The 23,015-nt window shown below is 41.0% G+C and overlaps 1 protein-coding gene across 4 annotated transcripts in view; it reads left to right on the plus strand.

Annotated features, from left to right (window-relative positions):
* Positions 1-23,015, plus strand: part of LOC145393856 (maternal effect protein staufen-like) — a 59,572-nt gene that overhangs the window by 27,846 nt on the left and 8,711 nt on the right. For 3 of the 4 annotated variants that reach the window (XM_080267908.1, XM_080267909.1, XM_080267912.1), the window contains exons 10-17: positions 2,695-2,835; positions 3,914-4,060; positions 8,324-8,497; positions 11,394-11,559; positions 16,834-16,979; positions 18,318-18,554; positions 19,299-19,400; positions 22,318-22,416. In XM_080267908.1, the coding sequence (XP_080124034.1) occupies positions 2,695-2,835; positions 3,914-4,060; positions 8,324-8,497; positions 11,394-11,559; positions 16,834-16,979; positions 18,318-18,554; positions 19,299-19,400; positions 22,318-22,416 (1,212 nt within the window). The remainder of the gene's footprint in view (positions 1-2,694; positions 2,836-3,913; positions 4,061-8,323; positions 8,498-11,393; positions 11,560-16,833; positions 16,980-18,317; positions 18,555-19,298; positions 19,401-22,317; positions 22,417-23,015) is intronic. The other variant, XM_080267911.1, reaches the window with a different exon arrangement.

Raw genomic sequence — 23,015 nt, forward strand, 5'->3', positions numbered from 1 at the left:
TGCCCTGTTGTAGATCTGCTTCTGCCATTTCTTTATCCTTGAAGATTGTGTGTTAACTTTTTACCAATTTAAATTAAAACAAATGAAAGAGACTGTGCATTTTGTTAACACATCTGTAGGGTGTCAGCAACCCCTTCTTTATCGAAAAACTGTTTGTCATACCTGCATATGAACATAAAAATGTCCCACACTGTACCAACTTCATAACTGGTTTCCTTATGTAGGATGGGTATGTAATTGAAGCATTTAGGAATCAAATGCAATTGGTTTGGCCACTTTGGCATGTTTCGATGTGGCATATCAGCTTTTGTTTTAGCTACATGCCATGTGACAGGTTGATTCATCCCAGTCTTACTATAAAATGTCATTTAATAACTTGTTGCTGATATTTGCCATGATCCTTATATGTACAGTAGTTTCACTTGTCTGTCAGTCTTGAGTGCCGAGAGAGATGTTGTCTGTGGTTTTCCTATGGCATCCTATGCTCCCCCATGTGACAGTGAAGAGGAGCTTAATGTGAATGCATTTATAAAGATCAGGTAACACAATGTAACAGATGTTAATTTAGCAATAATTATAACACTGCCACCCACCCTCCACAGCAGGTGAGATGGAGTGACTATGTGAGTGGAATGCTTTGTTTACATTCAGTATTGTGGTTGGTAAAGAAGGGGTTACTGTAATCTTAATTTTGAAAATGTTTTTTACCTTGGGATCAAGCCATTCTTGGAATACTGTAAATTCGTCTGAATTCAAGAATGGCATGGTATCAAGTGTAGAATGGAATTTGTAAAATGAGGTCATCTTGAACTGTTCACTTAATTGAAAATTAGTATAACCTGAAAATTATAAGCACTTTTATGATTATGCCAGATGCTTTTAATCAACTTTTAGTTGAGCTGTGTTAGTCAAAGGGAGCAGAAAGCAATTATCTCATGTAATCATTTGAGAGTGAGAAACCGTTTCTAAGATGAGAGTTGTGTGTGGCCATGGCCAATACAGCAAGTATTAGTGCAACATGATGCATGTATCATCGTGAAGAATGATTATTAGTTGCAATGAGTTGTTAAGTTACCACTTGTAATGGGTACTTTTGAAACTAGTACCCAATAGAGGGCACTGCGGACTCTAGTTTAACACATTCCTATGCTGTTTCTCTTTGTTAAATATCTACACTGTTGTGTGAAACTGTGAATCACAGTAATGTCACATACAATCCAAGGGGTGGTTGGGGTTTATTGCTCATGTAATGCCACTCAGGGATGAGTGAAGCTGGCCACTGTCATCTTAAATGTCTGGACCAACTTGCCAATCCCCGGGCTTCTATGCTCCTCATGGGGCAACATAGGATTGGGTGAAGGATGGATGGATGGAAAACGTAATTATAAGGTTGCGTGAATTGTTTTATTTATCATATACTGAAATTAAATATTCAATGAGGGCAACCCTACCATTTCATTGGTCATGCAATATTACATTTCTGCTACATGTAGTGGAAGTGTGGTTTTCGATATATACTGTAGGTGGTGCAGCACAGAATTTAAGTTTTTCACCAGAGATTTGTTCTAAACTTCTCACTCATTCCACATCACTCACCTTGAACTCCTCTACATCCAGCTATGCAGATCATGAATATAGAACTTGACTCCTACTATGTGTAGCAAAGGCAGATCTCATGGCTTGCTTTACCATCAACATTTTTCCTCAGCAAGATCCGCCAAACAGTGACGCATAAATGATCCTGGTTTGGGGATGGTCTTCTGGACTGGATGAAATGTGATGATGAATGTCAGTATTTACTCATCATTAAATTGAAGCCAACATAGAGACTGAATGAGTCAAGATACCCTCTAGGCTTAATTTACAGTCTGAGCCAACCATATAGTAAGAACTTCACTTCCAGTACATAGTAGAAATGTAATATTATGGGACCAAGGAAATGGTGGGTTTGCCCTTAACGAATATTTCATGTAAGTGTATGATAAATAAAACAATTCACGCAACATTATAATTACATTTTCTGTTTGTATTATTTATTTTATGGTGTGTGACACTACTGTGATTCACAGTTTCACACAACAGTGTTGGTATTAAACAAAGAGAAATAGGCTTTTTAAACAGCGTTGGTATTAAACAAAGAGAAATAGGCTTTTTAAACAGCGTTGGAATGTGTTAAACTAGAGTCTGCAGTGCCCTCTACTGGGTTTAAGCATTTCAGAAGCACCCCATTACAGTATTGTACTTGTATGTAATTTGGTAAATGTTGTGTGCTCAATAACTGTAAATGTTAAATATGTTGAATTTATGGTGAATAAGTGTGTGAGGAAGAGAGGTGTGGAAGTTGGTGAGGCTAAGGGACTGACAAAAGATCGAGCTGGCTGGATGAATTTTGTACGGAGAAGCGCATGACCAGGGATTTGGCACCCTTTTTTTTACATGACAGCATTCGGGTTGACTTGGTTGGATAGGTATATGTGAAGCTATAGTACGTAGTGAAACCTTTTGGCCTATCAGATGGAGCCAGGATTCCATGGGCTTGAATGATGAGTGAATGGAACCATGGCCCATTGAACTGGACAAACTTTGGCTGGCTGGATGCTGCTACTCCTCACCCTGCCCTAGAGTGGGAAAGGAGGTTCGGATGGTGATGATGATGACTTGATTGCCAGTATTGCAAATGTTCCAATGCCACAGGTGAGCAAGAAGCGTGCTGCAGAGCTGATGCTGGAGGAGCTGCGTCGATTACCAGCCCTGCCTCCAACCACAATGGTCCGCATCAAGCGTAAACCCACCACCAAAAAGAAGAGCAGAAACCTCATCAAGGTGGGTCAGGAGGCAAGTATACCATCATACCTATTGTTGTTATATATTAATTAAATTGTAAACAGTGTACATGTATATAAAGCCTCATACTTAAGCTGCACATTATGATGATGATGGTGATAGTGACCATCATCATAAGCTTTAGTTTCTCTAAGATAATATCTCAGAAAGAGGTGAGCATTGCTTTACTGGGAAGATTTTGTTTTGTTCATAGTTGGTGTGGTAGTGAATAGTGGAACTTGTTTTTAAAATATGATAGGCTATTGTACTTTTGCCCTCTGACAGCTGTTTTCGTCCTTTCTAAGTTGTTTGTATGTGGCCTTCCATAGGTGCAGTTTCAGGTGTTACTAATCCCCACATAATGCCAGGGTATTCTACTTGGAAGCTTCAGCATACTGAGGATAGATATCCTGTAATTGGTAACCCTATGAAAAATAGGTTCAGTTTTATAAAAGTGTTGAAGCTGAACATGATTGTATAGAAGTTTTACATAGAAACATACTGGTACTATACAAAGTAAAGCCACATTTTATCATAGCCTGTAGTATCATGGATCAGCATCACAGCTTGGTGCTCCAAGCGGATTGAGCCAGTGTAGGTTTATATCCAAGGGGTGGTTGGAGTTTATTGCTCATGTAATGCTACTCAGGGATGAGTGAGGCTGGTCACTCTCATCTGAAATGTCAGGACCAAATTGCCTAGCCCCGGGCTCCTACGCCCCTCATGGAGCAACACTGGATTAGAGGATAAATGAATGAAAGACCAAAGGGGTAACCCTCCTGAAAGTACACTGGTAATTGAGTTTCCTATTAACCCATTAGGGAAGTGATTGGTAAGTATGTGTGAGGGAAAAGGAAGGTTTTGGACGAGAACTTTTTTTTTTTTTATCCCATTATTGCTCCAGAAATATGACTTACAGGCCACTTGGGTGAGTGAGTGGTCACTTGCCTTAAATGCTTGGGCTGAGTAGCTCAGTACACGTGCTTCTGCATAGGCTATAAAGGTTTTGATGATGCATGAGACTGTACAGAAGTTATTTGAGTGGTTAGTTCCATTTCTGATCAAACGTTAAATCATTATTGTTTTCCAGGAACAAAAAGCAGCACCTGAGTATGGCCAGGGCATCAACCCCATCTCTCGCCTCATCCAGATTCAGCAGGCCAAGAAAGAGAAGGAGCCTGTATACACACTGTTGGCTGAGCGAGGAGTCCCACGCCGCAGAGAGTTCATCATGCAGGTTAGTGGGACAGAGAGGGATTGTTGTTGGCTGAAAACTTACCTGGACATAAACTTGGTGGACTACAATGAGTCCTCGATATACGAAAACTCGATGTACGAATTTCCGGTGGTTTGAAAGCGATGATTGTAGGACAAATTCCACAGTACGAAAGTGTTGGTCTCGTTGGTACGAAAAGCGATACGAGAGGAAATATGAAAATTCAAAATGGGCGCACTGCACAGCATCGTGCTTGCTTGTGGCGTGAAGACGAACTAACCCCTCTCTGGTAAACACATTTTCGCGCTCTTCTCAGTTGAGTCACGTCCATCCTATCCTCTCATCTTCGCTGTACGTTACGCGGTTTTTCACTGTTCTTCCTCGTTTTGTATTTTAGCCATGCCTCCCAAGCGCCCTGCATCATCTCCAGCATCCGGCGAACCAGCTGCCAAGAAGAATCAGCACCATACTCTGACTCTGGAGAGGAAATTGGACCATCAGCAGCTCAGAAACACCTGCACCAGTCAAGGAAGTACGGTACCAGAGGAGCAATAGGGTCCCACCATGTGACTTAGCACCATATCAATGACACAAATCTCCAGCTGCACCACAGGTCTATATTTAACTGTACAGTGTACTACTGTAATACTACAGTAATTAGTTGTATGTTTTATTTTTTTATGTCTCTACAATAGTATAGTACTGTATACATGAATTGCATACTTCTAAATAGGAGGGGTAAAGTTTAATTGGGGGGTCCAATGGGGTCCTGGAACGCATTCCCCTCTTTCCATGTATATTTCATTGGGGAAGATCGTTCCGATATACGAAATTTCGGATTACGAAAAGTTTATTTGGTCTCTGTCCCTTTCATACTCACTGTACTGTATAGGAAATAATAATAATAATACTGTAATAATCATTATCATCATCATCATCATCATCATCATCATCATCCAGACATCCTTTCCCACCCTACGGCAAGGTGAGGACTAGAAACGTCCAAACCGCCCGAGTTTGCCCAGTCCAATGGGGCACGCTTCCATTCACCCATCGTTCAAGCCCGTGGAATCCTGGCTCTACCTGATATGCCAAAAAACTTTCACTGCATTCTGTAGTTTTGCATAAACATATCTGATGGAGTCAATAAAGAATGGAATAGACAGTAATATTCAAAACAATTTCTGTAGCTTTTAGATTCCTAGAGAAAGCTTAAATGGAATACTTCAATACTGATGTTTAATTTAGATGGTGTGAACAAGGAGGTAAGGTAACTTATTTTCTTGCACAATATATACTGTACATTAATACCTCAATTATCCAACGTAATGGAGCCAAAGGCATACCTGGATAATGGCTCCATCTAGTTAGCGGACTTCTCCCCTGTCCCTCTTTGTACATACTCTAACTGAAAGCCATTGTAAAAAGCCATAACATTACATTATACAACACTTATTTGTGGTGTTTTACGTTACTCTCTCTGGTCAAGCAGACCCATAAACCACAGCCAAGCAATAATTATGGTCAATGAGACCTATCAACCACAGGCAAGCAATCACCACGGCCCTAAGCATACGGCCCAGTTGAGCGAAAATGTTTGTACGGCCATAATTTCGACCCAGATGCAAGTATTTTGTCCGCTTAAAATGGAAAAATGTACGAATAATGGTTTTGAACAGCCAGATCACAGCATCCGGATAATGGATGGTCCAGATAGTGGCCATCTGCATAATTGAGGGATTGTTGTATATATACAGGCAAACCCTGGTTTACGATACTGTAGATGCAATACCCTGGAATAGTGATGGAGGTAGAAATACCACCCTACGCTGCCTATCGTAGGCCTACCCCTGGTTTTGTGTTTAGTTTTTTTTTTTTTTTTTTTTTTACCAATTTTGATGATATTTTAGACTTGACTTTGATGTTTAGATTATAAACTGTTTTTAGACTTACAGTAATGTGTTTTAGTCATAGGTGGAGTCAACACTGTCATTTGGGGTATGGATTCTTGCCTGTCAGACAAGGTACAAAACAGTGTGGACAACAAGGTGACTCAACGAAGAATATTTTGTGTCTGACCATTGAACATCTAACCTGTCATGGAATACATAATATTAATTTTAAATAAATATTAATAATTATGAAAGCCTGAAAGAGTAAATATTTCCTGCATTGATGAAAGCTGTGACATTAATAAATCATATGGTTACATATGGGTTGTTCAAGGGAAAATGCATTGAAAATACAAAGGAATTTCTAAATTAATGTTGGAAAATAAGAGAGAAGAAAATAATGGAGCTCAGCAACCAGAACAGTAACTAAAACGACATAAAGTTGGGCCATTGAAAAGGCCATCCCGATCACATCATCAGTCGATAAATCATGTGTTTACATTTGGGCTGTTCAAAGGAGAATTCTTTGAAAATACAAAGGAATTTCTAAATGAATGTTGGAAAATAAGAGAGAAGAAAGTAAAGGAGCTCAGCAACCAGAAGAATAACTAAGACGACATAAAGAGGGACCGTTGAAAAGGCTCTCCAGATCGCATCATTGGTCGCATTCCCTGTCGAGAGAATTCCCCGTCAAAACATCAGCAATTCTATGTCACAGCAATTCTGACCTTGAACGATTCTGTGTCACTCATACATTGTTATTAGGCATAACAGATGTTTATTTAATTGTCCTGGGACCTGTCTGATGGTGGGATTGTGTACAGTGCTGCTGCTTCTTCTCTACCAAGTTTGAATACGAGTTGGAGATCGCATTCTCCGGTGACCTTGACTGGGTATAAGTGAGATGGGCACTGGTTTTAGGCTTGGGTTAGCATCTTGTACAGCTGTTAGGCCATTTAGATTGGCTGTAAACATTTTTTTGGACTCATATGGGTGGGTTTAAGACTTGATTTGGGGGAAACCCAAGGCTCAAAAATGCATCCCTGTACTTTACATGTCATATCTAACCCAAGATACGATACCTCGCCCAGTGATGGGTTTTGCTTAACCAACTGCGTCGTTAAACCGTGGTTTGCCTGTATATATATATATATATCTCGAGAGAGAGAGCGAGAAGTGACTCCCAGTGTGATGTCACAGTGAATGGAGAGAGATTGGAATTGGTGAGAGAGTTCAAATACCTAGGTACAGTGATAGAAAAGAGAGGAAAATGCGCAAAAGAAGTGGAAAGTAGAGTGACACAAGGAAGGAATGTAGCTGGTGCAATGAAGGCCTTGATAAGAAACAGAGGCTTGAGCGTTGCAGCTGCACGAGGCTTGCATGAAAGAGTGTTTGTGCCAACTTTAACATATGGGTGTAAGACTATGGTGTGGCATGAAAATGAAAAGTCAAGAGTGAGCACAGTGGAGATGGGATTGCTGAGGAATGTACAAGTATGTGGAGTACAGAGAGTGGATAGGATAAGAAATAATGCGATTCTTGAATGATGCTAATTGAGGAAGACTGTGGACACCAGAATGGAAGAGAGTGTACTTTTCATAGTTCTCCTACATATATCTTTATTTCCCCAATTCTTAATCTGAAAACCATTGATTTCTTATGATGTTCAGGCAGTATGAGTCTACAGGTTTAGCTGTATAACTAAATTACGGCATGTATTTGTAGATTACATGTAATGATATTATTAAGAGTCTGTTTTAGCAGTACCTGGGGAAATTATTATGGCCATATATTACGGTACTGTTTTTGCACACTCGTGAACCATAGTTTTTGCACACTTTCTCCCCCTACCCTTGGCTGAAAGTCAGTGGTATTGAGGGTTTTGCACCAGCTGAAGACCTTTTGCTAGTAGTATGGAGCTTTTCCACTTTGGATAAGTAACATGATCATTGCCAGATATTCCTTTTATTGTTTGATAAAGCTTTCAAACAAACAACAGCTCTGTTGGAGCCATTTGTTGAGTGTTAAACTACAGCTTCTTCCATCCAAGGGTAGGATTACAATGTGAGCAAAAACTAGAGCTTGACTGCACAGGTAAAAAAAAAAAAAAAAAAAAAAAAAAAATGCACTTTCAGCACGGGACAGTCTGACCTCAATGACGTTGACTACTGAAAAATGCCTGTTTTACCCCACATTGATAAACCTGCTTTAATGAGGATGCCATATATTGCTTGCTTGTGACTTATCCTTTGTTTGTTTGTTATATTCATATCCTGATTATAAGAGATTGATGATCTTGGAAATTTGCTTGCTGTATAGTCATTTAGGATATCAGACCTCTCTTGCATGATGCTTTTCTTATCATCTATGCTTTCTTTGCTGTGCTGTACAGGTAACAGTTGGAACCCAGAATGCGCAGGGCAGTGGGCCCAACAAGAAGTTGGCCAAAAGAGCTGCGGCAGAGAACATGCTACAACTGCTAGGATACTCCCGGCCACAGCCTCAGCCAGGGAAACCTGCAATTAAAACTGATGGAGCAAACTCTGATCCAGACAAAACCAGAAAAGTAAGTCACCTGTAGCAACATTATTAACCCTTCAGTCTAATGACATTTTTTTTAATAGTTTATTCTTGCATCTGCAGACTGTTTTATTCTGATTAGGGCAGACCTTATGGTCTGTAAGGGTTTTATATAACCTTAAGTAACCCTTCCATGAGAGGCCTTTCCCTAGTTATATAGTAAGAGCAAGAATAATATATAAACGAACTTTTAGGACTGAAGAAGTTTACCACTGTAATTTTCAAATACACCAATCCCATGTATTCGACCGATCGTTAGTCGACAGTTCATTGTTTCGACATTAAAAATCTATACCCTTTTTCGTTGTTCGACGTGGTTATCCCCGCACTTTCGACAATGCAAACCGTGCATCGCCAGACAGACCAGCTGAGCTGCCAGTCTCCTGTGATCAGCAGTTGCCTCTTCATCCGTCTGCATTTCATTTTGGCCTCCTGGATTACTGTAGCACTACTATGGCTCCACCCAAGACCCCTACTGTTACTCCTGTCAGGTGCAGTTATGTGCCCACCAACGTGAGTGAGTGTTTCGCCATCGCATGGTCGGGTGACAATCAAGGTTGCCAGGTCTGGACTCGGCCACATTACCAGACTCCTCAGTTTTCATTACCAAATTTAACTTTTCTTCATCAAATTCTTAAAGCAAGCATTTATTCTTCACTAGAGTTATATACAAATGGAAAAAATCACTTTCCATATAATTAACAGCATGTTGATTATTTTCATGCTGTGTAGGCTAGCAGATTAATCAAAGAGCAGACACTCCACTGTTTCCAACCTCTATATCTTCATACATGTGAAAAATCCGTTTGGTAATGGATCATGCTGATTCATTACCAAACAATTTTTCACTACCAAAGTGGCCCACATTTGGTAATGAAAAACAGCAATTGGCAACCCTAGTGACGATTGCACCAGTGTTTAACGAACGCTTTTATCACACAATACTGTTTTGGCGCCAGTTTAACGGAACGCACATCTTAGTTTGCACCAGTTTAGGCAGGTTATAATCACTGGGGGTCCTTGGGGCGAAGCCTCCCGTTTGGTTTAAGCACTTCCAGTTAGGGGTCCACTGCTGTTATGGTTTTAAATTGAATACATTTTAGTTTGTTTGATGTGGTGACATCATGTCCGGTCGTCGGGATCAGCAATAAAACACGCTGTCGAAGGGGTTCAGGCGGCTTTCTTTAATATCGTTAAGTAGGTATATTTCGTTTGTTCTCCAATATTTTTTTGATCAAAAATCAAATGTCTGTCATCTGAGATGTATGTAGTACAAAAGTAGTTTTCCATGAGAATGTAGGTCTCTAAAAAAACACTTCAAATCCCTTTCACTTTCTTTAATATATACCGGTACCTGTATTTTGAGAGGAATATATACCTGTGTTTGAGAGGAATGAAGTCACCGAATGTACAGTGAGGTTGGATGATGAGGATATGGAGAATGTGAGTGCATTCAAGTACTTGGGTAGTGTGAGGAGTAAGGATGGAACTCTGGGGGATGAAGTGCGTGAAAGGGTACAGCAGGGAAAGAAGGTTGTTGGTTCACTGAAAGCAATGATGAGAAATAGGGAGGTGAGTATGGAAGTTAAGAAGTCACTGCATGATAGTATTGTGATCCCTACCCTGACGTATGGAAGCGAGGCGTGGACCTTGCAAGAGGGGAACAAATCAAGAGTGAGAGCAGTGGAAATGAGTTACTTGAGAGGAGTATGTGGAGTGATATGGAGGGACAAGTTGACAAATGAAGAAGTGAGGGAATGTTGTGGGGTGGATGTGGATGTGGTTGAGAAGATTAGGAGAAATACACTGAGGTGGTTTGGACATGTGGAGAGAATGGAGAATGAACAACTGACTAAGAGGGTGTATGTAGGTGAGGTGGAGGGAGGGGTAGACTGAGGATGAGGTGGAGGGATGGAGTTGAGTGGTATATGAGGGAGGGGGGGGTGAGTTGGGGGGAGGGTAGTCAAATGGTGGGTGACAGAGTGTCTTGGAGGCGTTTTGTCTGTGGCCACCCTTTGCGGGATTAGGGCGTCGGGCTATAGATAGATAGATAGATTTTTTTCCATCTTTATAGAGTATTTTTTGAATGATGGAGGTGGTCAGGAACCTAACTCCCTTTCAGTCGTATGGAAAAAATTGGTTCTTTATTCGACCAATTTGTTATTCAACCACTTTTTATTGAATGCATCCCTGTCGTATAGTAGGGGATAGGTGTACTTTTTATGTAAGAAAAAAAAGTCAGATGATGATTGTGTAATATTCAGATGTATGTGTCAGATATCAAAAAAGAAGAAGCAGTTGTGTGTGAATGATTTTGTGGCCCATTTCACAGAGTATGATGTTCATAGTTCTCCCACTTTTAGACTTTTTATCATTCATTGTTTTGTTGCATCTTTATTCTGGAAATAAGGACAGGATGATGATTATGATGATGATGATGCAATCATGTGAGAATAAACAGTAGTCATAATCATCATCATCATCATCATCATCATCATCATCGTCATCATCATTATCATCCCAACTGTTGTTTCCTACTGAAGGATGGGGTGAGGTGGGATCCAGAAGAGAGAAAATAATGATAAAAGAGTGAATTAAACAGCAGCATACCCAGTGAAGTGGGTCAGGGAGAACTAATCAACAGGATGCTTAATAAAAGAGGCATGCATTCATTTCATTCAGTTTCCATGTGAGCCCCTGTAATTGTTACTTTCTCTCACAGCTATTTTAATTTCATGTTATTCTGCATAGAGTTGCTTATTTTCTCTTGAGAGCAATACAGTAATGGGATAAGGCAGGTAATTGTTGGAGTTGGCATCGTTATATGAAATTAGTTTATTATCAGTTGATAGTGATGAAATGATAAAAATAATGTGTTGCAGGTAACATTCCTTGAGGATGGCACCAGTGGAGATCAACGTGGAGCAGAGGTGGCAGCTGGTGGAGGGATGGGAAGTGGCATGGGTGGAGGGAGGCAGTTGGTTCCTGGCCTTATCATGATGCCAGATGGGTCTGCTCTCCATGGCTTCCAGCAAGTCCAGCCCCAAGGTCAGTTCAGAAATATCAACTGTGTTTTGATTTTGCACTTGTCAGTTTCTCATTACCATATATCTATATATATATATATATATATATATATTCATTCATTCATCATCCAATCCTACGTTGACCCATGAGGAGCGTAGCAGCCTAGGGCTAGGCAAGTTGGTCCTGACATTTAAGATGAGAGTGACCAGCCTCACTCATCCCTGAGTGGCTTTACATGAGCAAGAAACCCCAACCATCCCTTGGATATTAACCTTCACCGGCTCAATCCGACTGGAGTGCAATAATTACCCACTAAACCGCCAGGCGCCAAAATTTGGCTATATGGTTACCACCCAGCGTAGTAAATGGTTTCCTGGTGTATAGAAAATCATTTGGCTTGTCACTCAGTGTAGAGTCACCCACAAGCAGGAGGAGGAGGAAAGAATGAAGGAAAGAAAGATAGAAGAGGGAGTGTAAAGTCACCTGTAAGCAGGAGGAGGAGGAAAGAATAAAGGAAAGAATGACAGAAGAGGAAGGAAAGAAGAGAGGAAAGGGCAGCCACCCAAAGCAACACTACATTGAGTGGATGGTGAGCACCCCCACCTACCACGATCAATATATATATACATATATATATATATATATATATATATACACACACACACACACACACACTTGTATTCAGTAAACCCTCTCTAATTTGAACCCAAATAAATCGGATATCGGTTAATTCGGATCTTTTTGACCGCGAGACAAATAATTTTAATTTTAACAGAAATACAAAATAAGCGTGACAAGTCCGAGAAAGAGTTCCAGTTGGGGAATTCCAGCCAAACAATATCTTCTTGCCACACTGCTCAGTTCAGCCCGAGTCACTGTAACAGATGTGCTTTGAGTGGTGTACATCCTAAAATGTGACATATATTTACATGTAAAATATGGGGTTAGGTTCTAGGAGCCCCATATTTTTTGTTAAAAATATATTTAAAGGTAGGTTATTATAAATATGTCTGCCGTAAGACACCGAATACAGTGTGTTTACATATGATGTCACAGACTGGATACATCAGTGCATTCCAACCTAACCTGACCAACTAGTTTTTTCCCCATAAAAATTTTAAGCACCAAGGAATGCCACAAGCCTCTTGAAAGTCCTCATTACCAATCAAGAAAAAACTTCTGACCTAACCAACACGTCATTGGCTGCCCAGCATCACATATATTTTGCCAGGACCCACTTTCAGCACACTCTTTAAAAAAAAGAAAGTGCAGTGTGAAACTGTTTTTGAAAGTCATTAAGTCATTAACAATAAAGGAAAAAGTATATATACTGAAGTCATCAGCATGGAGTAATGGCGTACTTCTCATTTCTCAGATAAACACGAATGCAGTACTGTAATTGTGCATAACACACAAATCAGCTAAGCAGTATAATTTGTATGACAGTATGATTCACAAGGACTGAACTCACATAATTATCTTACCCAACTGTTTACATTAACATGTAGTGTCTTCACATACCATAAGAGCCAAATTTTCTCAACCAAAGTCTGTCAGTTAATAACAAAGGTCAGGCACAAAGCCTTTTTTCTTCTTCACACTCATTGCACTAAAGGCAAAAACATGAATTTTACTGCTCCTTCATCATTAACTTTTTTTTTTTTTCCCCTAACAAAGAAACTATCCACATTGTAAACACATCCGACTCATTTTATATGTCTGATCTTTTGCATTTAAACTCCTACATCACACATCACTTTGTCTAGCAGTTTTACATTTTCCTTTGGAATGAGTGCTGAGGCCTAACTAAAGTTAGTTTGGAGTGCTGAGAGTTCTGAGAGGAAATGAGCAGCAAGGATATAAGCAAATAAATGCTTCTCATCATAGCGACCATCCACACAACACAGGCAGGCAGTGGCAGGTGGTATGGGACATGGGTACAGTGCTGTACTGTACTGTTCAATGTTTTTGTGAAAAAGCCATGTTTCAGTGAGCATGGGTGTGCTCTGGCAACAGGGGCAGGCATGTGCTCTGATAATTCAAAATTTAGGATATTTCAACATAAGGTTCCCCCCAATTAATTCGAATGAGAGAGGGTTTACTGTAATATATATATATATATATATATATATATATATATGTACATACAGTAATCCCTCCAATATCCAATGTAATAGAGCCAAAGGCATGTCCGGATAGTGATCCTGTCTGGATATTGGGCCCCAGCCTCCTGGACTTGTACTTATGGACCCTAACTCAGAAAAACACTTATACAACTCCCTTTGGACATGCATTGCACCTATTTAAGACCCAAATCACACTAATAAGGGACATAAAAGACTGAAATAAATGCAAAAGAACCATAAAATGAGGTTTTAGAGGTAAGTTTATACAATATTAAACATTCTGGGTACGTACAACAAGTCCCTGGCTCCTGGACTGGTTTGAACCGCCAGTTTACAGTCCACAGTTAATCCTTTGCACTCTAAATTCTAATTTCTTAACACTGCACAACACTGTAAATTCCCGTGTGTTCTAGTGGCGAGGTATTGCAGTTTATTCACTGTTTATTCACAAAAAATGAGCACGTGTGGCCTGCATTGCTATAAGCATTTGCTCTCGATCGGAGTTAGGCTGTGACTGTTGATGATGGCGGGGTAACAGATTTGCCAGATCGCAACAGGCACATTACCAAACTCCTCAATTTTCATTACCATTTTTAACTTTCATTACCAAATTCGTAAAGCTAGCATCTATTCTTCACTAATTATATACATAAGTGGTGATACGTGTAATCACTCTTCTTATAATTAACAGCATGTTGATTATTATCATGCTATATCTGCTACCAGATTAATCAGAGAGAGCAAACAATCCACCATCTCCATCCTGTGTATCCTCATACACGTGAAAAATCCGTTTGGTATTGTATTATTCTGATTCATTACCAAACTAATTTTTCATTACCAAATTGGCCCACATTTGGTAATGAAAAATACCAAATGGCAACCCTGACAGGGGAGGGGGAAGGGGAGAGGAAGGAAGGGGTGAAGGGACCATGGTGTAACAGCTGTTTGGCATCACATGGCAATTTCAAATTACGGGTGGGGAAAAGTCAGATTTTTTTCGATTTTTTTTTGCGGTTTTTGGCCCATTTTGGGAATATTGGATCCCGGGACGAAAATGTCTGGTTATTGGGGATGTCCGGATATTACAGGGATTAATATATATATATATATATATATATATATATATATATATGTACAGTACATACATACATACACACACACACACACTGGTGTATCATCATCATCATCTCATCCTGTGTTGCCCCATGAGGAGCATAGGAGCCTGGGACTAGGCAAGTTGGACCTGACAGTTAAGATGAGAGTGACCAGCCTCACTCATCCCAGAGTAGCACTACAGTGCTCGTCAGAAGTATGGAGCACCCTGCGTCCCTCCTGAGAAACAAACCTTTCAACATTGAAAAAACATAAAAATAATGCATTTTATTTACCTTTAGTGCTTTGTAGGGTAGCCTTAACGTTTCTTCACGGACCTGAGACGTCTTGGAAGTGAAAGGGCGAGGCTCCTGAGGTGCTGGAGCGGTATTTTGTCCCAGGAGTCACGAATGGCGGCTTCCAGCTTAGGCAGAGAGCTCATGTCCTTCCCTTGGAGACTCTTCTTTACGAGGTACCAGAGGTTTTCAATCGGGTTGAGGTCTGGGCTATTTCCTGGCCAGTCTGTCATGAATGATACCTCGCAGTCATGAAGCCAATTGGTGACCGATTTGGCCTTGTGAGCAGGTGCACCATCCTGCTGAAACACTCGTGCACCTGTTAGCTCGAAGGAGTCTGGTAAATGATCACACAGAAGCTCCAGGTAAACATCCTGATTCACTCTGAGGTTCTTGGGAAGTACAACAAGCTTCCCCAAACCCTTCCCTGAGAAACAACCCCATACCATGAGTGAATCAGGATGTTTAACTGTGCTTTCTACATACCGTGGGTCAAGTGGGTCACTACCTTTTCGTGCTCCTCTGTTACAGGTAACACTAAACGTTGCCTCATCAGACCACAACACTGACAACCATTGCTCCTCACCCCAGTTTAGATATTTATTAGCAAAGGCAAGCCTACGAATTCTCTGGCTGCTAGAGAGAAGAGGCTTTTTCACAGGCCTGTGACTTGTGTAACCAAGCTCATGCACCCTACGAGACACTGTTCTCACTGACACCTCACCAAACACTTCTGGGTTGCTCTCCTTAATTTTCCTTGCACTCACATGAGGATTAAACTCCACTGCACGTATTAAAACATTAACAGACCTTGGGGAAGTTTTCCTAGGCCTACCAGACCTCGGTTTCTTTGTGGGAACTTCACCACTGTTTTCCTCCCGAAATCGCGCACACCAACGACGCACTGTCGATCGTGCCACACCAACCAATTCACTAATTTCCTTTGTCTGGTGGCCTGCCTCCTTTAGAGCAATGATCTGGGATATGATTTCACTCGATAGTTCACGGGTAGGTGCCATAACAAAGTTTTAAAGGCCAAAACACTGTGGGACACTCGGTAAAAAATGGCGCAATTTGAGAGGGACACTCGGCGGAGTTCCTCTCTCTCAGGCAGCCCGTGGGCAACTGAGGCGGGACCCAACCAGCGTGTCGGAAGGCCTCAGGCTACCGTGACGTCATGCTCGGAGCTCAAACTTGTGGCTCAATTCTTACCCCCAAAAATGGGTGATTCTTTTTGGGCCATAAGTATTGCGCGCCCGGCGGACAACGCTGAATACTTCTGACGAGTACTGTATGTGAGCAACAAACTCCAACCAGCCATTGGATATAAACCTCCACAGGCTCAGTCTGATTGAAGCTCCTTAATTGCCGGTGCTTACTATACCACCGGTCGCAATAATTTGGTTATTTGGTCACCAGCCAGCATAGAAAATGGTTTCCTGGTGTACAGGAAACCATTTGGCTTGTCAGTGCAGAGCCTCCAATAGACAGAGGGAAGAGGAAAGAATGAAGGAAAGAAAGACAGAAGAGGAAAGGGCATGGAATAAAAAGAAACAGGGTTAGTGGGTGAATTACCACTACGAAACATTGTATGTATTTTTGGCAGGCGTGCATGCTTAGTAGAATAGGTTAATGGAAATCAGAGTCAGTAGCAGCATCTCCATTAACCACATCAAGCACATTGTAATATTCAGTGCAGTATATTAGTGTGCGTTTTGCTTATCTGTTTACTTTAGTTCATGTAAAGCAAACAAATTTACATTTTGTATTTGTCACAGGAATGGGTGTGGTGAATATGGGAGGCATGGTGAACATGCAGGCCACTGCTACAATTGCCAAGGAGCTTCTGAAATCTGGCAACTCACCCACTGCAGAGGCCATGGTCAAACAAAACATTCCTACCCCCACCCAGGCTCCACCTCAGGTTATTCTCATTATTCTCTACGTTTAAGCTTATCATTACCGTTTAAGTTTATGATTTTTCATCATATGTGTTCTATTGGTGGTTTGATTTCCATATATAGCACTGGCTTGCATGATTGGAGCCTCTAATGGTTATGTGGTAACTGCGCTTGTCTGATATGCATCTAGTACTGGATTAAGTTTTAACTTGGATAACATATAGCTCATTAAAGGACAGGGTGCAACTAAGGTATATTTTATTCTGGCTGCTTTCAAACAGTTCTATTCAGGTGAGTTAAACTTCTAACTTGAAAAGGATGAGAGAATCAGTTAGTCTTTTGTCAGAGAGGATATCACTTTGGTACAGTACCAGTACTTTATTCTGGCAACCACTAGACAGTTGCATTCAGCTGAGGGAATTCCCAGCCATGCAAAGTGTTTTAAAGTTCTTGATTAGGAGGTTGTAGAAGTGTTACTTTCATTCATCAGCAATAGCTCATGTGCTCTTGTTGAAATATGCAGACTCATGTTAACAGACAGTCACGTGTGCTTTTCATTCAGTACCGCAAAAGACATCCTTCATCTGTACTAAAGCATACAACAGAGTTGGGAGTGAGTTACTTCTGTAGTATAAAATGGTGTCCCAATATCTGTGAAGTATTTGGCTGTCAGGACCTTTACAGCATGATGTGAAGATCGATAGTAGAGCTGCCTGACCACAGAGTTGTGCAGACAAGCCACATGCAATAATAGTTGGAAGTGAGTTATTTTATAGCATAAAATTGTGTCCCATTATCTTAATTAATTGGCCCTTAGGACCTTTACAGCATAACATGAAGATTGGTAGTAGAGCTGCCTGACCATGAATTGTACAGACAAGCCACATACAATAAATGCATAGCATGCTTGTAGTATCGTACTACCGGAAAACTAAGAGTGAACTGATATTATCATGAATGAATGGTGAATGTATGGCCACCATTGTAAGAAAGAAGCTTGTCCCTTTTGCCAAAATTCATAAAGTATCAGTCTTGAATATAATATCAGCCACCTTGGCTTGTTAGTGGAAAATTTATGAAATTCAGTCATTGATATGTCATTACAGTAATTTCATTTTGTTGACTCAAACCATGTCATTAATAATGAGAGCTCAACAGTGGATTTGCAGGAATATTTTCATAACCTAAATTATTCGATAGTAAAAGATGACCTTGATGAAACACCCATCATGACATTGGACATTGAGTAGAAGAGACTCCATCATGGACTGGACTAACTGTTATTCATTTGTTAGCAAATATGATGCAGCAGCACTGTCTTTTGCTTATTTTGTATGTATAATCGTCCACCCTCTAATCAGCTTCAGCCACCACAGCAACCACCCATGACTGCACCACCCCAGCAGCAGCAGCAACAGCCACAGCAGCCAAAGCCACCACAGCAGCCACCTCAGCAGCCACCACCACCACAGCCACAGCCACCACCACAGGCTCATCAGCAGCCACATCAGCCACCACAACAGCAGCAACCCATGTCACAGCCACCAGTATCTCAGCAGCCACCACCACAGCAACCGCAACAGTCAGTGATGAACCAGGTAAACAGACTAAGAATTCCATCATCTGGCATAAGTTATTACTTTTTTTTTACCCTGTATGTGTATTTGTAATATTTTTTCATTGTGCAGTATTTGTAATCTGTTGGTGTAATATGTTTGTTTTTTAGCATGTAACCAAATGGACACATGGTGATTAAGGAAGTTAAGGCACTACGGCCAGATATGGTCCGTAAAAGTTTAAATCCAATGGATGTTGGTGTTTATTGTTCACATGTTACTCTTCAATAGCAACAGTTGGTCTTTTTTAAGTCATAGCATATATGTATGAACCAGGTAGCATAGCCTTTGATATTAACTGGATCAAAAAGGACTTGATGATGATTGTTTCACTTTGTTTCATATATAAAGGCTCCATCTTGCTTGCATGCGTCGGCTTTGGTCACCTAATATATATATATATATATATATATATATATATATATATATATATATATGTATATATATATATATATATATATATATATATATATATATATATATTTTAAATACAGGCTCCATCATGCTTGCATGTGTCGACTTTGGTTACCTAGTGGCAGCCCTACATGCTGCTCGATCTCAAGCAGCCTTCTTCTTCAAACCCTTATCTCTGAAGTCACACTCTATAACCTCGTCCCAGGTCCTTTTCGGTCTGCCTTCCTTAAACTTAACCTCAGTGTTCACATTTCTCATTTTCTGCACCCAGTTGATGATGATGAATTATACTTTTCTTTTTTTAATGAACAGAGCAACAATGTGTCCACCACTCAGGCAGTACGGCCCAAGGACCAGCTCATGTACCTGGCTCAAATCCTGGGACTACACGTACAATTCACAGACTTCCCCAAGGTGAGCAATAACACTCGTCTATTTTCTCCTTGTAGTAAAATTTGTCAGATACAACTCCTCATTATACTTTTTCCCACCATTTTCTACCAATTTTTCTGCTTATGTATGGACAGACACCCGTATAGTCCTGTTCTCATAGTCTATCTATCTATCTATTGCCAGACGCCTCAATCCCGTTTGGGGTGGCCACAAACAAATCGCCTCCAAGTCGCCCTGTCCCCCGCCATTTCACTGCCCTGCTCCCAACTCACAACCCCCTCTCTCATATACCTCTCCACCCCATCCCTCCATCTCATCCTCGGCCTCCCCCTCCCTCTTCCCCCCTCCACCTCACTCACATACACTCTCTTCGTCAGTCTTTCACCCTCCATCCTCTCCACATGGCCAAACCACCTCAGTGTGTTCCTCATAACGCTTCCTATCACATCCACATCCACACCACAACGCTCCTTTATATCCTGATTCGTCAGCCTCTCTCTCCACGTGACTCCACAGGCTCCTCTTAAATAGCTCATTTCCACTGCTCTCACTCTTGACTTGTGTCCTTCCAACAATGTCCAAGCTTCACTTCCGTACGTTAGAGTTGGTATCACAATACTGTCATGTAGTAACTTTTTCGCTTCCATGCTCACTTCCCTGTTTCTTATCACTGCTTTCAAAGAACCAGCAACCTTTCTTCCCTGCTGTACCCTTTCAAGCACTTCACCCTCCAAACCTCCATCCTTTCTTATCACACTACCCAAGTACTTAAACGTACTCACATTTTCCAATTCCTCACCATCCAACCTTGCTGTACATTCACTAACTTCACCTCTCTCAAAGACCATCACTTTACTCTTCCCTACATTCACCTTTAGATTCCGTTTCTTACACACTCTCTCAAACTCATCCACCAAGCCTTGCAGCTTCCCTTCGTCTTCACTCAACAACACAGTATCATCTGCAAACAACAGTACAGGGAGTTTCCAAACACTATCCTCTCTCACCAGGGCCACTCCAACATCCACTACCCTACCTTGTACCTCTTTTATTACCCCATCCATGTACAGATTAAACAACCATGGAGACATGACACATCCCTGTTTCAACCCAACTTTCAAAGAGAAAAATTCACTGAGTTCACCATCCACACGCACTGCAGCCTTCGCACCATCGTACATACTCTTCACAGCATTCAACAACTTCCCATCTACTCCATATATTCTTAACACATTCCACAATCCTTGCCTATCCACCCTGTCATATGCTTTCTCCAAATCCATGAAAGCCGCATACAACTTCTTTCCCTTCTCTAGAAACTTTTCCACTAAAGATCTAAGAATGAATATCTGATCTACACAACCTCTTCCCTTCCTAAAGCCTCCCTGTTCTTCTCCAACTAATTTCTCTGTTCTTTCTCTAACTCTGTCTATAAGTATCCTACCATACACTTTTCCCATTATACTAAGAAGACAAATGCCCCTATGATTACCACACACTTCTTTTTCCCCTTTTCCTTTGTAGGAATAATTATACCTGACTTCCAATCCTCCGGGACTCTACCTTCCTCCCAGGCCAATCTGCACATCTTCCACATCCATTCTACTACTATCTCTCCCCCATGCTTCAGCATTTCACCACACACTCCATCAATTCCTGGGGCTTTCCCCGATTTAACTTTCTTCATTGCTTCCACAACTTCTATCCTACTTATAGTCTTTCAGTTATTTTACCTTAACCAATTTTTCCCTTGCTTGTTGTTCCACTCTCACTTAACACTCACCCATCCTATGTATTTGTTCCTACAGCATCTATTATAACTTTTTGTCCAAACCCAGTTTGCCAAGTTCATATTGGGTGAGGAGATCTAGAGATGGACTAGAAATTGTGTTCACTGTAAGGATAAAACAGTGCGCTGCATCACCGTGTATCATGTGAACATGGAATATTGAGTGCGGATGATGATTGTCCTTTGGAGTGGGCAAAGTTGGGCTGTCTGGGCGTTGCTACTCCTCACCCTGCCCTAGGGTGGGAAAGGAGGTCCGTATGATGATGATGATTACCTTTTTATCTACCAATGGTATTTTCATATCTTATTTTTGTGTCATTGGCAAATTTGGTAATATTACTAGTGAGTAAGGTTGCTTGTGTGGGTGCCACCCCAGTGGAAATAGTTACAGCAAACATATATATGTGCATTTTGTCAGTTGTTAGTGTTGAATAACTGGTCCATCTGGCCAAGCAGACCCACCACCCACAGACAACCAACAGTCCCTGCAGGGTCATCCCGTGCAGTGAAAACTGATGTTCCCTTGCTGTAGACAGCATCTCTCCACAGCAAGGCTTGGGGAAGAGTGTGGAGGTTTGATTCCTGGATGGATGTTGCATTTGCATCTCCACTAAATTAACGGGCACCACAGTAGATTCCACAGTAGATTATTTGGTTATATGGTTCCCACCCTGCATTGTAAATGGTTTCATTGGCTGCAGTAAATTGTTTGGCTTGCAACTCAGTGTAGAGCCCCCTGAAGTGGAAAGAAGAGTAGTAAAAAGTGACAGAAAGCTGGGAGGATTGGGAAGAGAAGAGGGCACCACACTATCACACCACAGTCATTCCTTTAGTATAACCTATGCAAAAGACCTATGGAAGCGAGTACCGGTAACCAAAGTTTCTATGAAATGAGCCTGAGGGTTGCAACAGCAGCAACATCATATCCATGCTTATTCAGAAAATGGATATGTTTGTGTACAGTATTGTATTCTGATGGAAATTCTACTATACTGTGATATGGATATAGCTGTATTCTGGTGGTTGTAAAACCTTATTGCATTCCACCAGTCTTTTTCAGAGAGAAATGGAAGACCTATGCTCATGTCTTTCATAAATTTTGAAGGCTCATTCTCTAAGTGAAAATTTAAATTTGTTCTTGTAACCTAGGGTAACAAGAGTGAGTACCTGAGCCTGGTATCCCTCTCCACCAACCCTCCTCACGTTTCCCATGGCGCTGGCAGCACCATAGACGACTCACATGACCAGGTAAGGCCTCTGTGTCATTGCCTTATTTATTAATTTATTTTTTTTCCACAAATTGAGTTGTCTGAGAGTGAGTCAGAGGGTGGTGTTGAAAGAGGAAGCCCAGTCTGTATGTGGTGTGGAAGAAGAGAGCAGAACAGAATATTGGTTATAGAAAACGAAGAAGTGGAATGACTGCAATAGAGAGTTGTATATGGGGCTGATGTTGCCTGAAGGGGGTTCTGTCATGGTAATCCCCTCTTAGGAGAGTGTCCAGGATGGAGCAAGGCATCAGAGATGATGATGATGATGATGATAAGGGAAAAGTTTTATATGAGACTGATACTTTAGTTATGCTATGGATTTGCACATTTGGTATACATATTGATTGTATGTTGATGACGATGCTGGGCAGTTAAATCTGCAGTGTTGGTTAATGCCATCTATATTATCTCTGAGCTGTGCACAGTGTTGAATATGAGGGCAACTCATGCATTTAATGCCCTTCAAGAAATGACAAATGACAATATGTACATAACCAGTCTGACAGATGGTAATATAATAATCCATCCATCCATCCATCATCCAATCCTACGTTGCCCCATGAGAAGCATAGGAGCCCG

This window comes from Coenobita brevimanus, chromosome 25 (genome assembly GCF_032717465.1).
Source record: "Coenobita brevimanus isolate Jiangsu-jjx chromosome 25, ASM3271746v2, whole genome shotgun sequence".
In the NCBI taxonomy this organism is placed as follows: domain Eukaryota; kingdom Metazoa; phylum Arthropoda; class Malacostraca; order Decapoda; family Coenobitidae; genus Coenobita; species Coenobita brevimanus.